The sequence below is a fragment of the Pseudophryne corroboree genome, chromosome 6 (genome assembly GCF_028390025.1).
Source record: "Pseudophryne corroboree isolate aPseCor3 chromosome 6, aPseCor3.hap2, whole genome shotgun sequence".
Classification (NCBI taxonomy): Eukaryota; Metazoa; Chordata; class Amphibia; order Anura; family Myobatrachidae; genus Pseudophryne; species Pseudophryne corroboree.
The window spans coordinates 145,640,963-145,658,572 of NC_086449.1; the positions used below are offsets into that span (position 1 = coordinate 145,640,963).

At 49.8% G+C, this 17,610-nt stretch overlaps 1 protein-coding gene across 1 annotated transcript in view; it reads right to left on the bottom strand.

The window, feature by feature from the left end:
- SH2D6 (SH2 domain containing 6) overlaps positions 1 to 17,610 on the bottom strand; it is a 106,971-nt gene that overhangs the window by 55,962 nt on the left and 33,399 nt on the right. The window contains exons 4-6 of the mRNA XM_063931984.1: positions 13,744 to 13,760; positions 13,558 to 13,663; positions 12,117 to 12,175 (exon numbers count right to left, since the gene is read on the bottom strand). Coding sequence (XP_063788054.1) covers positions 12,117 to 12,175; positions 13,558 to 13,663; positions 13,744 to 13,760 — 182 coding nt within the window. The remainder of the gene's footprint in view (positions 1 to 12,116; positions 12,176 to 13,557; positions 13,664 to 13,743; positions 13,761 to 17,610) is intronic.

Sequence of the window (17,610 nt, forward strand, 5' to 3'; positions counted from 1 at the left end):
TTTTTGCAAATAGATTTTTATTGAAGTTTCATTAAGAAAAAAAAAAAAAAAAAAAACGATACAGAAACAGCTCAATAGCATCTAGTAACATCAGAGATACAACCTCCGGAGATATTCAACACCGTGTATAATAAAGAGACCCGTAAAGGGAATATCGCCTTTCCACTTACATATCATATCTCCCAGAGAAAAAAAAACAACATAAACATTACATGAATTACAACTTCTTGAAGCAAAAAGGAAAGAATAGAGGTAGGAGAGGAAAGAAGGATAGCGGGAGAAAGAGAGAAAGACAAAGGGATAAGGAGTAGTGTTACTCTCGGAGTAGAGGAATAAAAAGAAAGATAACGTAGGCAGACAAGGTTTGGGGAGGGGGGGGGGGATCTCTCTTCCTATCCTAAGGAGCTTTGATAGTAACTTATAACAGGTGGCTGCTGGAGATAAAAAGTGGAGGTATCTCTTAAAGAGAAGATTTGTAATGGGTTGTCGCTTTATATTCCAGCCATGGGCTCCAAGTAGCAGTGAAGGATATGTTTCTCATTTCCAAAGACAAAATGAGGTCCTCCATTGCCATATAGTGATCTAAGCGGGCGGTCCACTCTTTCATAGTGGGGGGCACTATTGATTTCCAGTGAACTGGGATCACTGCCTTAGAGGCACTCAAAATATGGCGAAGTATTGATTTCTTGAGGTGATATCTAGGTGTACGCGTAAGATTTAATAACCAAAAACTAGGGCAAAAGGGTAAGTCCTCACCGAGAATAATGCTAGCTGTCTCCACCACCTTGTGCCAATACGGTTGCAAGAGAGAGCATTCCCACCATATATGAAGTGGGGTGCCCACTGCTGTCCCGCATCTCCAACATGTGTTGGGTACTCCAGGGTAGATTTTCGCAAGGAGATTTGGGCATCTATACCACCTTGTAAGTACTTTGTAATGAGTCTCCAAGACTAACACATTGGTAGTTAATGAGAAAGTATTTTTATAAATATCTTCCCAATCGTCTGTGGTCACCAAACCCCCCCAGATCTAATTCCCAATCCTTGACAAATTTAGGTTGGGAGGAAAATCTGTGGTTCAATATCCATTTGTAAAACGTAGAAAGAGTGTGCCTAGGGTATGTGTGGGAGAGACACATCTGCTCAAACAAAGTCAGTGCTCGTATACCTTTCCCAGAAGAGCAAAAAGTCTTTAGGTAATGTTTAATCTGGAGATATCTCCAGATTTCTTTGTTGGGTAGATTCCATTTAGTTTGCAGTTCGGGAAAAGGTATTATGCCAGATGTGTCCAGCAGTTGGTTAGTTCTCAGGATGCCCCTTTCCTGCCATGAACAGAACGACAGGGAGCGGCATCCTGGGGGAAACTCAGGATTCCCAAACAACGGTGAAAGTGGGGAGGGATGCGCTGAAACATGAGGAAGGGAGCGTAAGAGACGCCAACACGAAAAGATGGGACCAGCTAGCGGGTGCAATACCTGGGGGACTTTAGAAAGCCAAGGGGAGTTCGAGCTAAGAGAAGGAAGAGAGGCCAGTTCAATGTCTACCCATTGTTTCCTGTGGAGTTCACTACTCCACTCCATTACTCTCGTAAGGAGTACTGCATGGTAGTAGGATAAAAAGTGGGGAAGCTGGAGGCCTCCCTGGTGTTTCCGTCTAAAGAGAATCTCATGCTTAAATCGGGGTTTTCGTCCCGCCCAAATGTAGTCTCTAATCTTTCGTTGCAGTAAGAGAAACCATGATCGAGGAACAGCAACAGGTAAAGTTTGTAGCAGGTAAAGAATTCTGGGTAAAATATTCATTTTGATTACTGCTATTCTACCTATCCATGAAATTTTTTCCCCACCCCATTTGGAGAGGTCAGATTGAAGTTTTGATAAGAGTGGGGGGAAATTCAATTGGTAAATCTGGGAAAGATCCCTATGTAGGATTACTCCTAAATATTTTAATTGTGTTGGATGCCATGCAAAGGGCGAGATAGATTGTAGTACTTGGAGGCTGGTCTGATCTAATGTTAAATTCAATGCTGTAGATTTGGATAAATTAATTTTAAAATTGGAGAGAGTTCCAAAACGTTTAAATTCTTTAAGAAGGTTGGGTATAGAGGTCAGAGGGTTAGAAATTACTGCAAGGAGGTCATCCGCAAACAAGGCCAGCTTGTACTCCGTCTTTCCCACCTGCATCCCTGTGATGTTAACATTCTGGCGAATGGCCCTCGCCAGGGTCTCCATGCAAAGCACAAAAATAAGTGGTGACAAAGGGCACCCCTGACGAGTGCCATTCCGTATCTGGAACGGGTCCGACAGCTCTCCATTGATACGAACCCGAGCTGCGGGTCCAGAGTACAGGGCCCTAATTCTCTGGAGGCCAACTAGGCCCAAGCCCATGTGCTCCAGCACCCCCAACAGGATATCCCAGTCAACTCTGTCGAACGCTTTTTCTGCGTCTGTTGAGAGGAGAATGGAAGGGGATTTACAAGTTGATGCATAATAAATTAAGTCCAGGACCTTCGTGGTGTTATCCCTGGCCTCACGGCCTGGAACGAAACCCACCTGATCCGAGTGTATCAGTTTTGGGAGGAAGAGTTTTAAACGATTCGCCATTAATTTGGCGAAGAGCTTCAAGTCTACATTTAGCAGGGAAATGGGCCTATAGCTGGAACATTGGGTCGGATCCTTGCCCTCCTTATGGATCACTGTGATATGTGCGAGCATAGACTGGGGAGAGAAGGAGGACTGGTCTGAAACCTGATTAAAAGCTCTAAGCATCAGAGGCAGCAAGACATCTCCAAATCTCCTATATAATAGCCCTATTCTGTGACCTTGTGATTCATTTGCTAACGCTGGGCGGAGTCACAACAGTGGGCGGAGTTAGTCAAATGAGTCACAGAGATCTGGCCAAATCTACAGGAGACTAGGAGCAGAAGCAGATAGCATGGGCATTGGGCATGGCACAGGCAGGGGTGCAGACCTCCCAGCTTTCTGCAGGAGCTTTCTCCAGGCAGAAGGAGGGAAACACACTCGGCGAAAAGGGGGCGTGGCTTCACGGGAGGGTCCCCGTTTTCGTCAGTGAGGGAGCATGCCCAGCGCTCTGTGAGCTGCTGGCATGCTCCCAGGGGCTGATTATGAGTCTGGGGGGCCCAGGGCACTTGAGACAGGGGAGCCCTATCTCATTGCTGTGCCTGCTGGGGGTTGGGGGCGTGGCCTAATCGCGGACCGCGCAGCCACGCCCCCTTATGCAAATTCCGATGTTTTTTTTTTTTTATGGGATTTTGGCCCCTCAGCTAGGGCTAAATCCAGAGGGGGTGGTCGCTCCCCCTTACACACCCGCACAGGGAGAAGAAAGCAGGGAGACTGCTGCCTCCCTGCAACACCACAGACCTGCCAATATGCAGCAGCGTGTGCTGACTGTAGCACAATGCTGCCGCTGTTGCTGGCAGGACGGGGGGGGGGCTTCTGAGCTGGGACAGAGCTACTCCAGCCGGGGGGCCCCCTAAAACTGTGGGGCCAACGGTACGTATCCCCTGCCCCCCCCCCCCCCCTTAATCCGGCTCTGCTGCTTGAACCCCCCCATTAATCCGTACCCCCTGATGCCCCCTCTCCCTCTGTCTCCACTATTCACCGCTGCTCTGCTAAGCAGAACAGCGAGTACAGGAGCTTTCCAAATGCCCCCCCCACCGCCGGACACTGTGACCCGCGGGTGGGACTGCGGGACAGACCCCAAAAAATGGGACTGTCCCGCGGAAATCTGGACATTTGGGAGGTATGGGGTTGTGTGAGGGGTATGTCATACAGACAGACGGGCACCGGCTCACTGTGTGCTTGACCCCCCACATCGGCATACTCAGCAGGGTCTCTCTGGTGCAGAGGAGCGTCACTTTCTGGCACACTCCACGCTTCTTAGCTGCAGTTTTGTGGGGCACCTGCCGCTGTGCAGGTTCCATACTGCCTCTGTTATCTCCAGCCCCGGCAACCCCACCGCTAGCTGCAGCGCGGCCACCCGCAGTGGAGTGCGCCCAGCTCATTCACACACTTTAGCTGGCGGGTAGCACTGCAGAAATCCGAGCTGCTTGCAGGCTCTGACCCACTCCTCCCTCCAGCCGCAGCGTCTCCTGGGAGCTAACCAGTCACTCCCAGTCTCCCCTTACCACAGTGCCCGGAAGCCGTGAGGTCCGCGCCACGTGCATGCTATGACCCCCTCCTCCCTCCAGCCGCAGCATCTCCAGGGGGCTAACCAGTCATTTCCAGTCTCACCTTACCACAGTGCCCGGCAGCTGCGCGAGGTCTGCGGTGTGTGACTGAGGAGGGGGGGGGAGGGATGCGGACGGGCAGAGAAAGCAGGACTCCAGCCTGAGAGAGTCAGCCATGCCAAGTCTCCAGCAGCAGCAGATCCCAACAGGTTGGAGTGGAACAGCAGCAGCCAGCAGCAGTGACTCCGGTAAGACACATCTGTCTGTCACCACTGTTTTGTCCCTAATACCAATCTCTCCCGTGCCCTGTGTTCTGTCATGTCCCTGTCACCCCTGGCCTTGCCCTGCCACCCTTATCCTGGCCCTTTCACCCTTATCCTGGCCCTGTCACCCTTATGCTAGCCCTGTTACCCCTATCCTGGCCCTGTCACCCCTGTGCTTGCCCTGTCAACCCTATACTGGCCCCGTCACCCCTGTCCTGGTCCTGCCGCCCCTACCCTGGCCCTGTCACCCCTATCCTGTCCCTATCATTTCTGTCCTGGCCCTGTCACCCCTGTCCTGGCCCTGTCACCCCTGTCCTGGCACCGTCACCCCTGTTCTGACCCTGTCACCCCTGTCCTGGCCCTGTTACTGCATACCCTCCAACTACCTTTTATGGCATGTACAGTACCCGCAGCGCCTCCAGACCTCTCCCCAATGCACCACACCTCCGCACCTTCCCCTCCACCACAAGCGGCACTTCACCCCTCCCCCACATGCTGTGCCTCCAGACCCCCTACACCACCCGTGGCTCCCACTCCTCCACCCCTTCACCACCCACAGCACCTCCAGGCCCCTACCACCATTCACCCCCCTTATATGTCTCCCCCCACACCTGCCCCCCTCCATCCGCAGCATCTGCAGACACCCTCCTCCATCAGCGGTCCCCCCCACACCCACCCCTCCCCCACCAATGGCACCCCCGCACCTGCCCCTCCACCACCTGCAGCACCTCCGGACCTCCTTTCCCATCCGCCGCAACACCCGTACCTTTCCCTACCCATGGTGCCTGCTGTCCCCTACCCAACCCCCGGCACTCCCGTCCCTTCCCATCCCACAGCACCTCCGGAACCCTTCACCCATCCACAACATCCCCACACCTGCCCCTCTCCCACCCGTGGCACCCCTGCCCCTCCCCCACCTGCAGTGCCTCCGGACCCCTCCCCCATCTGCATCCCCCACTCCTCTGCCCCTCCCCCACACGCAGCACCTCCCGAACCTTCCCCATCCAGGCCCCACCCCCACTTCTGCCTCCCCTCCACCCGCAGCATCTACAGACACCATCCGCAGTCCCCCCCGCACCCGCTACATTCTGTACATCGTGCCCTGCAGGTGCTGTTCACGCCGTCGCAAGGGGCTGCGCCTCCTTCACCATCGCACGCCCTTTCATTGTGCAATATTTAACCACTAACAAAGGAATGCAGATAATACTCCATATAATACAAATATTAAACCCCAGAAAGGCATGCAAGGGTTAAGGGGGCGTAGCCCCTTGCGACGGTGTGAAGAGCGCCCGTAGGGCACGATGAAGCACCTAGTGTCTTATAATAGGCTAAAGAGAAGCCGTCAGGGCCCGGACTCCTGCCATTAGGGGTGGTTTTAATAGCTTCTTCAAGCTCTGCAAGAGTGTAGGGGTCTTCAAGTGACTCGACTTCTTCAGGTGTAAGTGTGGGGAAATTAATTTCACGCAGGAACTCTGCAATAGAGGCCTTTCGGAAGGGGTCAGATTCGACCTCCGTAGAGCCTCTTAGATTGTATAACTGGGTATAATAATGTCGGAAGGCTGCTGCTATCTCTGTCGTGGTGTGTTGTGTTGTTCCAGTATGCGATTTTACTTTAGATATAAAAGATGCCGCACGTTGAGCTTGGAGAGCCCGCGCCAGCAGCTTCCCAGGCTTATTCCCCCATAGAAAATAACGACTACGGCATTTTCTAGCCTCTAATTTCAGTCTATGGGACATAAGCGAGTCTAATTCCTTCCGAGCCGTTAGTAAAGATTGAAGGTTATCGTCTGACATGGTGGATTTGTGGAGAAGTTCTAAGGCTTGAATTTTTTGTAACAAGACCTCCCGCGCCGCCATGTGTTGTTTTTTCCTATGGGCGCCCAGTTGAATGAGTTTTCCCCTTATTACGCATTTGTGGGCCTCCCAGACTACCACTTTAGAGATCTCCTCTGTGTCGTTAACATCAATATAGTCAGCTATAGCCTCCCTGATCTGCTGTTGGCAACAGGGATCCTGGATGATCATCTCGTTTAATCTCCACGTGTAAGAATTCGGGCGAGCAGGGGACAGGCGAACCCCCAAAGAGACAGGAGCATGATCTGTCCAGGATATGTTGCCCACAGCAGAAGCCTCAGCCAGGTGCAAAAATCTATGCGGGATAAATAAGTAGTCAATCCTAGTGTAAGTGTTGTGAGGGTGTGAATAAAAGGTAAAATCACGAGTAGAGGGGTGTTGTATCCTCCAGACATCAATGAGTTGAAAGTTATGTAGAGTCCTCCGGACCCTACGATGTAGTTTATCCGAATACCTAGGGGAGGGGTTGGAGGAATCTAATCGGGGCTCCAAAGACCAGTTTAAATCCCCGCCAAAGAGCAAAATCCCATTAATATGGGGTTGGGCTAGGGTGAGAACTCTTTCCAAAAAGCCTGGCTGTACCTTGTTAGGGGCATAGACATTAAGGAATGTGAGAGCTCTATTGGCAATAGTGCAATTTATAAGCAGGGCCCTGCCGGGGACAAGTTGATGGCAAACAACATCAGCAAGGGCAACATGTTTGGCAAACAATATCGCTACACCCAAAGTCTTACCATCAGCGTTATTGGAGAAATACCCTGTAGGGAAGTCTCGATTCCTGAGAGAGGGGGCCACCCCCTCTTTAAAGTGGGTTTCTTGCACAAAGGCAACGTCTGCTTTTTCGGCTTTCAATTCTCGCAAGGCCCTTGACCGTCTCTCAGGAATGTTGAGTCCCCGGGCGTTAATAGAAACCACTTTTAGTAGCGCCATTTATCCGTTCCAAAAAGAAATAGTGAATCTGGTCTTACAGAGGTCCCAGCAGCATAGAGTAGGGTTTGGGCGTTGGTGAGTCTAGGTAATTCTGGAAGGGAAGAGAGAACCAGAAAGAGAGAAGGGGGAAAAGAAGAGGACAGAGGAAGAACAACAAGACAGAAAAGCATAACAATATAGAACAATTGAACAAGTAAAGACATAACACCGCTCCCGGTGATACGAACAACGGGGACAGTGTTCCCATCGATCGTTCCGGGACCAAACATTGCGGTGCAAATGGGGTAACAAGGGAGGAACGGATCCACCCTCTAACACGAACCACATCATTGGAACACAATTAGCGACCACAATAATATGAACATTGCATATCTCAATAATAGGGACAGTACGTTACCCGAACTATGTTAAAGCAGTAGAGACCGTGGCAGAGTTGCTTAATCCCCACTCTATTCGGGAAATTAAAATGTCTAGGTCCCACGAGCATAATGGGACTATCAAATATAGAGACGGGGGTCCGAGAGGCCTCACGCCCTTCGACTGCAAGGTGCCTCAAGGGAGGAAGTCTTCATGGAGGTGCAATGGCCCCTCCCAATGGGTCACGACATAATGAAGCAGTCCTCTTTATGCCAATCAATCCCGCGGAGCGAGAAAAAGTTGCCACTCTAAGGGTGGGGTGATCAGGTCTTCGCAGCCGAGGAGGCAGATGAAGGGGACGGAAGGGAGCGGTTCAGTTTCTGTGCTGCTGAAGGAGATCCCACTGTTTGGAAAGGTATGTCAACCCGGGGGGGTTGGGGGGGGGGAATCCTCGAACATACGGATTGCCACTCAGGGACCTGCACAGGGTCAATAGATAGGGTGGAGCAGAAGAGGGCGACATCCTCGGGGGTCCGAATCGTGGCAGACCGACCTTCATTGGTTGCTGTAATGCTGAAAGGAAATCCCCATCTGTATTTGATATTGCTTTTACGGAGGGCATCAGTTAAGGGCTTTAATTGACGTCTAGACTGTAGGGTGTGACGAGAAAGATCTTGGAAAACCTGGATAGGTGAGCCATTGAAGTCTAGGTCTCCGGCGTTCCGGAGTTTCCTAATTATCTCGTCTTTTTGGCTATAGTAGTGAAGACGGCAAATAATGTCTCTTGGTCGTTCGGACTGCAGGCCTCTGGGACGCAGCGCTCTGTGTGCCCTGTCGAAGACAATGGGGTCGTTTGGGTCGGTTTCCAGGACTGCACCGAAAATCTTGTTGAGGACATCTGGGATGCTTTGCTGTGGTATGTCTTCAGGGATGCCCCTCACTCGCAGGTTGTTCCTGCGTCCCCTGTTGTCTATATCATCAAGATGGTCGTGCAGGCTCTGAATCTCCTCCGCCTGAAGTCTGATAGTATCCACCAATGCGTGTTGAAAAGCGTTGGATTCATCTCCCCTAGTCTCCAATGTTTCGATACGAGAGCCCAGCTGAGTCAGGTCGGACCGAAGTGAGGACACCTCAGAGTGGACCACGTCCCGAAGTTTACTTTCCAAAGATGTGAAGTCCGCCTTAGTGGGCAAGGTCTGTAATAGGTTGAGGACTTTCAGCATATCTTGCTGTCCAGCGGAGTTCCTATCTGGTGTAGTCACCCTGGTTTCGCCTTGCGTCTCCGACCTCTCGGATTGAGCCGGGGAGGAAGGCGTCGATGGAGTCGACATATCTGTATCTTTCCGGAGATTGAGAAACCGCCTTAGGTCTGAGCGGGGGGTAACTTCAGACTGACAAGCAGAGGTTTTCACTCCCCTACATTTCCTGCGACTCATGGGTAATAGGAAGGGGATAGGAGCGTCGGAACCTGCACGACTAGAGCTGGAGCAGGGATATTGGGCGGCTCAGTACCACAGATCACACCTTGATCACTCCCTCGGTCCCATATCCCAAAGCTAGGAGCTGATATTCACAGATCACTACGTCGCCACCATGTAGAAGAGAGTGTCAGGTGCAGTGGTGGGTACGTACGGCAGATAGCATGGTTACAGGCATGTCGGAGTGGGTGCGTTATCGTGTCGGGTCTAGCAGAAGACTGTATAATCAGCGAGACAGATCCGTGGTCGTTTTGGTGGTATTACGTGTCAGAAGGTGTCAGCCATCACTCCTCGAGACGGCCTTACATGACTGCCGGAGGAGGCATCTATTCCCGTTGGGGTGGGGACATGATGGTCACACGGCGGTGACTACTTGTAGGCAAGTTGTTTTGTTATAATACAGGCAAGTGTGACAGAAGGGGAGGTGAGATTCAATAAGGACCCACAAGGGGGAGCTTCAGTTCCCTATGTCAGGCAAAGAGCGTGTAGTCAGGTTTAATTCCTCTCATATAACTAATGAAGTGGCTGGAATTCTGTGCCAACAGCACCTGTCACCAACACTAGAGGTGCTAGCAGGGCAGTGAATCTCCACAGGATAGCGTCTCTCAGTGTGGGCACCTTTCCAGGAATAAAGATGGCGCCGCCAGGCTCCTATTTCCAAATGCCTGTATTCTCACTCAGTGTGGGCACCCTTCCACAAGTAAAGATGGCGCCGCCAGGCTCCTATTTTCTAATGTCTGTATGACGGCCTCATGCAGCCCCAGCCTGCGGGAAAAGCTCGGTGATGGTAGTGGTGGGTGTCCCAGCGGCCTAAGTGGGGCCTCAGAGGACGTGCGGCGAGCGCTGGAGGCAGCGGCGGCCGCGGCCGGTCCCGGGAGCGGCACCACGTGATCGGCGCCGCGCTCTCCTGTACCACGGAGCTACACGCCGGGCCCGTGGGGAACCGCTGCACAAAGCAGCCCAGCAGGGGAGAGACTCACAGAGGCGAGGAGAGGCGTGTGGGGGCTTCAGGGATGGAGGGGATATCTCCGGCGAGGCTCTCCGCCGCAGGGCACCGCACTTCCGGTCCGGGGCAGTTCCAGGCTCGAGGTCCCGGCTTCAACTGGCAGGGTAGGCCGCAACCCGCACGGGTCCAGGAGGCACCCGCCGGCTCCGCAACCACCTCACTCAGTGCTGGGGGGGCCCGAGCAGACAGAGGGTAGGTAATAATTTCCTAGTTTAACCGATGTTTGAGCAGTTAAAACTGCTACTCGACCATGTGATTTTTATTATTTTTTTATTATTGAGTTGTAGGGAGCGATCAGCTATTTTTTTGGGACATGCAGTAGGTTGCTGCCTGCAATTTGTGGTCATTTAGCTCAATGATGACCTAATCACCTGGCATAACTATGGAGTATAAAGACATCTTTCCATACATGTTTGGGGGCTATCAGCAGATCTTGCATTCAAAGCGACTTCTATTTTAGGTTTAGTGTCCATTTGACCTTGCTAGTATGCTATTCCTCAACAGCTGCTGAGCCATTGCCATAGACTGTACATATATCTTCTCAAGACAAATGTGGTTGTCACTGAGCAGTCCACAGTCAGGTCCTGTTGTAGCTAAGCACATGGTCTTAGCTGAATGCATTTAATAAGGGCTGCTACACCATCGTGGGGAGGTCACAGTTCCCGGGACGTGCACCCCACCGCACATCACTGCACAGTTCAGACTGTGACGGAACCGTTTGATGAAAATCCAGAAATGGACATTACTAAGGATTTCTGCTTAGGAGGCCCTCACTCCCAGGCCTGATTCACTTACCAAATGACTGGTAAAATGCATTGAGACCTGTGTGAAGTGAAATTACTAATTTAATCTTAATTTAACGGTAACCCCTCCATGACCAGAGGTAGCACATATATGGGATTTTTTTTGTTGTTGTTGAAGGGTGGGCTTTAGATTGGTAGCTGATTAAATATATTTATTTCATGTTAATTAGCTAGGGAAAAAGGGAATATTAACTAAAATAATATAAAAAGACACACTTTTGATTAATATTTTCCACTCATACACAGTTAGCACAGCCCAGTATATGGTGCTGCACTGATCTAGGTTGTAAGCATTCTCAAACTGTTTCTAACATTCGTACCAAGATGAATATGTCAGTCATTTTGTGTCCATAGATCACAATTAAATAATTACTATTTTCTGCAGAAAACTATGACAAACTAGTTAGAACTATGCCCCCTTGTGGTCATATTACAGTCGAAGAATAAAAATCCAGCATAGGCTATAATCATCCAATACCCACCAGTCATACATTTATTAGTGAAAGTTTCCATACCAGGAATGGGGTTTAGATATTTGGCAATGCATGTAACAATGGGGGTCATTCAGAGTTGTTCGCTCTGTAAATTTCTTCGCATCGCAGCGATTTTCCGCTTAGTGCGCATGCGCAATGTTCGCACTGCAACTGCGCCAAGTAAATTTGCTATGCAGTTAGGATTTTTACTCACGGTTTTTTCTTCGTTCTGGTGATCGTAATGTGATTGACAGGAAGTGGGTGTTTCTGGGCGGAAACTGGCCGTTTTCTGGGCGTGTGGGAAAAAACGCTACCGTTTCTGGGAAAAACGCGGGAGTGGCTGGAGAAACGGAGGAGTGTCTGGGCGAACGCTGGGTGTGTTTGTGACGTCAAACCAGGAACGACAAGCACTGAACTGACCGCAGATGCCGAGTAAGTCTGGAGCTACTCAGAAACTGCTAAGAAGTGTCTATTCGCAATGTTGCTAATTTTTCGTTCGCAATTTTAAGAAGCTAAGATTCACTCCCAGTAGGCGGCGGCTTAGCGTGTGCAAAGCTGCTAAAAGCAGCTTGCGAGCGAACAACTCGGAATGACCCCCATTATCTATCTGAAACAAATTACCTTTTCAATAGTGCAAAAAAAATGACATTTTATATAGCAATTGCACGCAAAGGCATTCAACAGGTTCACTACTGTATTTCCTTTGTTTCCATTCATATAGTGCTAAATTCCAGAGATTACTGGGAACTGTAATATTATCACTTACCTGCTCAGCCCTGCCCGCTATGGGAGGTTTCTGTATAATAGGTCCACTTGTCGGTCGACCTAGGCAGAAATGATTCTAATAAAGTATTTCAAAATAAAAATAAATAAATTTATACATGTATGTATGTATGTAAATATATTATATACACACATACACACACACACACACACACACAGATTATATACATATTATATACACACGTTAAGCTGCCGTTTAGGGGGCGCGGTCCGGCCAACGCAGGCGTGGCCGGACTGCTGGGGGGGGCGAGCTGCTGCGGCTGCGTGACATCTCACGCAGCCGCTGCGGTCAGTGGCAGCGACGATCAACTCCTGGCCAGCCGCAGGAGCTGCGCTGGCCGGGAGTTACTCCACAAATACAAATGCATCGCCACTGTGCGTTGCTTTTGTATTTGTGCGGGGGGGGGGGAAGCGGACTGACATGAGGGGCGTCCCCCTGCATGTCAGGGAAGATGATCGTAGCTGTGCTAAATTTAGCACAGCTACAATCAACTCAGAATGACCCCCTATGTGACTGAAGACCACTCCACACACAGGGGTATGGGTCGTTGTGTCGACATAACTTATGTCAACAGTCATTAGGTCGACCACTATTGGTCGACATGCATTAGGTCAACAGAGTCACTAGGTCGACATTTGCTAGGTCGACAGGTCAAAAGGTCGACATGAGTTTTTTTACTTGTTTTGGTGCCGTTTTCTTCGTAAAGTGACCGGGAAGCCCAATTAGTGCACCGCGTCCCCTCGCATGGCTCGCTTCACTCACCATGCTTCGGGCAAGGTGCCTCGCTCCGCTACCGCTGCGCTCGGCACAGGTTACTGTTCCCAATTGTAGTCCACGTGGATCGTAAAGTATGAAAAAAATCCAAAAATTTTTACATTTTTGAAAAACCCATGTCGACCTTTTGAACTGTCGACCAAATGACCATGTCGACCTAGTGACCCCATCGACCTAATGCATGTCGGTCAATAGTGGTCAACTTAATGACAGTCGACCTAAGTGGTGTCGGCCTAATGCCCGTATCCCACACACAGAAGTACCGGTAAGAAATGCATGTGTCAATATGAAAGGATATCACACTTCAGTGATGGAATATTCATGCAACTGGTAGGGGGGGAATGGGCAGTAAATTATTGTGCTGGAGATTTTTGGGGTGGCTGGTATAAGAGCTGCCTTGATGGTCTGGAGGCATCAAGACTGGACCAAACGTGAAGGGGGCAGTGAACTGATGGGGTTAACCAACCAATAGTGATGTGCTTAGGTGCCACCTGAACCCTAAGTTTGCCCTTTCTGATCTATGGGAATTTCTGGAGGTAAATTACCTGTTTCCTGAAGCCTGCTACTTTTGCACACAATGATGTAAACGTACATTGCTACAAATTTCCCATGCTGCACACAAGCTTCATCCACTTTGCCCATGTAGTACCTAAATAGAAACTATGATTGTCCTGGGGTGTCCAGACATATGGGGTGCTCCGACTCTGCAGATCACAGGGGGGTGGCTCGTACAAGTCGTCATCCTCTTCATCATCCTGATGAAGAAAGGAGAAAGCTGTGACTGTTTGGCGGAAAAATTTTTGGGATTATGGAGGAGGACATAGAGGGCACTTACCTCTGGATCATGATTCTCTGGAAAAAGACAGAGAGCACAAGTCAGTCCATATAGTGTAATGATCAAATACTGATTGTTACCTTCTCAGCATCTGTCTGTCCTATTTCATTAAACTAATATGAGCAGAGGGCCTGGTTCATGTTTGTAAATAAAGCAAATTATTAAGCAACTGGGCAAAATAATTCTGCACTGCAGGTGTGGCAGATGTAACATGTGCAGAGAGATTTAGATTTGGATGGGGTGTGTTCAAATCTAATTTGCAGTGTAAAAATAAAGTAGTCAGTATTTACCATGCACTGAAAAAATATAACCCACCCAAAATCTAAATCTATCTGCACGTTACATTTGCCCCACCTGCAGGGTAACATGGTTTTGCCTAGTTGCCTTATAATTTGCTTTACTTTCCAAGCATGAATCAGGCCCCGAGTGCAGAAATATCTGATCTCGCCCAGCGGGTAATATTGATTCTTCTAATACATACATTACAAGTAACCAAATTGCACCAAATGTTGGTAATGAAGGTGCTACGCCTGCATTGGAATTTGTTGTGGTGTACAGCTACCAGGCACCAGACCGATGGTCAGTACAGGTGTGGACATCCTTCTTTCCCGGCCAAGTGATGGCCCCACACATGAAGTTATGGGAAACATCATTAATCCCAGTTTCCTACTACTCCCGCCTAAAGAAAATCCAATTAGACAATTGGGTCAGAACGTCACATTGCCATTACTGTGCTAAGTGGTCATTGCCAGCAAATACAACACCAGCTCTTAAGCGGGCGATGTGTGCTGAGCGGTCTGTGGTAGATCACTCAGCACACATCTCTCCCTGTGTGTACTGGCCTTTAAGGGGAATGAACCTAAAGGACAAATTAGTTGTTTTAGCTTTGTAAAACTCCCTAGTCCTTGTCTTGATGAGAACATAACTAAATGAATTAAATAAAATCTGGAGTCTCAGTACAGGTGCCTCAGGGGTTATTCTGGCTATGCTGCCATCTCCAGTGACCATTTGCTCTCTCCTTGTTATCTGCTGTGCCTGCACCCTGTCTCCCAGCATGGGCTACTGTACTCGGGAGACATGCCGACTCCAGACTCCAGCACTAAGATCAGATAGCCAAGAGAAGGCTTCGTAGCCCTGTCTGCAGAGACCACAGTCAGAGTCCTATGATAGCTTATGATAAATGTCTACATGTAGATAAAAGTATATTAGATTAAGGTTAATAATAAGATTTTACTCACCGGTAAATCTATTTCTCGTAGTCCGTAGTGGATGCTGGGAACTCCGTAAGGACCATGGGGAATAGACGGGCTCCGCAGGAGACTGGGCACTCTTAAAGAAAGATTAGGTACTATCTGGTGTGCACTGGCTCCTCCCACTATGACCCTCCTCCAGACCTCAGTTAGGATACTGTGCCCGGAAGAGCTGACACAATAAGGAAGGATTTTGAATCCCGGGTAAGACTCATACCAGCCACACCAATCACACCGTATAACTCGTGATACTAGACCCAGTTAACAGTATGAAATATAACTGAGCCTCTCAACAGATGGCTCAACAATAACCCTTAGTTAGGCAATAACTACATACAAGTATTGCAGACAATCCGCACTTGGGATGGGCGCCCAGCATCCACTACGGACTACGAGAAATAGATTTACCGGTGAGTAAAATCTTATTTTCTCTGACGTCCTAGTGGATGCTGGGAACTCCGTAAGGACCATGGGGATTATACCAAAGCTCCCAAACGGGCGGGAGAGTGCGGATGACTCTGCAGCACCGAATGAGAGAACTCAAGGTCCTCCTCAGCCAGGGTATCAAATTTGTAGAATTTAGCAAACGTGTTTGCCCCGGACCAAGTTGCAGCTCGGCAAAGTTGAAAGCCGAGACCCCTCGGGCAGCCGCCCAAGATGAGCCCACTTTCCTCGTGGAATGGGCTTTTACTGATTTAGGATGCGGCAATCCAGCCGCAGAATGCTCCAGCTGAATTGTGCTACAAATTCAGCGAGCAATAGTCTGCTTAGAAGCAGGAGCACCTATTTTGTTGGGTGCCTACAGGATAAAAAGCGAGTCAGTTTTCCTGACTCCAGCCGTCCTGGAAATATAAATTTTTAAGGCCCTGACTACTTCCAGTAACTTGGAATCTTCCAAGTCCCTAGTAGCCTTTCCCAACGGTTTACCAACAGTTGGAAGACTTCTGGATGAAGTCCCCACTCTCCCGGGTGTAGGTCGTGTCTGCTGAGGAAGTCTGCTTCCCAGTTGTCCACTCCCGGAATGAACACTGCTGACAGTGCTAAGACGTGATTTTCCGCCCATCGGAGAATCCTTGTGGCTTCTGCCATTGCCATCCTGCTTCTTGTGCCGCCCTGTCGGTTTACATGGGCGACTGCCGTGATGTTGTCTGATTGGATCAGTACCGGCTGGTTTTGAAGCAGAGGCCTTGCCAGACTTAGGGCATTGTAAATGGCCCTCAGTTCCAGAATATTTATGTGTAGGGACGACTCCTGACATGACCAAAGTCCTTGAAAATTTCTTCCATGTGTGACTGCCCCCCAGCCTCGAAGGCTGGCATCCGTGGTTACCAGGACCCAGTCCTGTATGCCGAATCTGCAGCCCTCTTGAAGATGAGCACTCTGCAGCCACCACAGTAGAGATACCCTGGACCTTGGAGACAGGGTTATCAGCCGATGCATCTGAAGATGCGATCCCGACCACTTGTCCAAGAGGTCCCACTGAAAGGTTCTTGCATGGAACCTGCCGAATGGAATTTTGCTTCGTAAGAAGCTACCATTTTTCCCAGGACTCGTGTGCAGTGATGCACCGATACCTGTTTTGGTTTCAGGAGGTCTCTGACTAGAGATGACAGCTCCTTGGCTTTCTCCTGCGGGAGAAACACTTTTTTCTGTTCTGTGTCCAGAACCATCCCCAGGAACAGTAGGCGTGTGGTAGGAACCAGCTGTGACTTTGGAATGTATAGAATCCATCCGTGCTGTTGTAGCACTTCCCAAGATAGTGCTACTCCGACCAACAACTGCTCCTTGGACCTCGCCTTTATAAGGAGATCGTCCAAGTACGGGATAATTAAAACTCCCTTTTTTCGAAGGAGTATCATCATTTCTGCCATTACCTTGGTAAAGACCCTCGGTGCCGTGGACAGTCCAAACGGCAGTGTTTGGAATTGGTAATGGCAATCCTGTACCACAAATCTGAGGTACTCCTGGTGAGGATGGTAAATGGGGACATGTAGGTAAGCATCCTTGATGTCCAGGGATACCATGTAATCCCCCTCCTCCAGGCTTGCAATAACCGCCCTGAGCGATTCCATTTTGAACTTTAATTTTTTTATGTATGTGTTCAAGGATTTCAAATTTAAAATGGGTCTCACCGAACCGTCCGGTTTCGGTACCACAAACAGTGTGGAATAGTAACCCCGTCCTTGTTGAAGTAGGGGCACCTTGACTATCACCTGCTGGGAATACAGCTTGTGAATTGCCTCTAGCACAGCCTCCCTGCCTGAGGGAGTTGTCGGCAAGGCAGATTTGAGGAAACGGCGGGGGGGAGACGCCTCGAATTCCAGCTTGTACCCCTGAGATACTACTTGAAGGATCCAGGGATCCACCTGTGAGCAAGCCCACTGATCGCTGACATTTTTGAGGCGGCCCCCCACCGTACCTGGCTACGCCTGTGGAGCCCCCGCGTCATGCGGTGGACTCAGAGGAAGCGGGGGAAGAATTTTGATTCTGGGAACTGGCTGACTGGTGCAGCTTTTTCCCTCTTCCCTCGTCTCTGTGCAGAAAGGAAGCGCCTTTGACCCGCTTGCTTTTCTGAAGCCGAAAGGACTGTACCTGATAATACAGTGCTTTCTTAGGC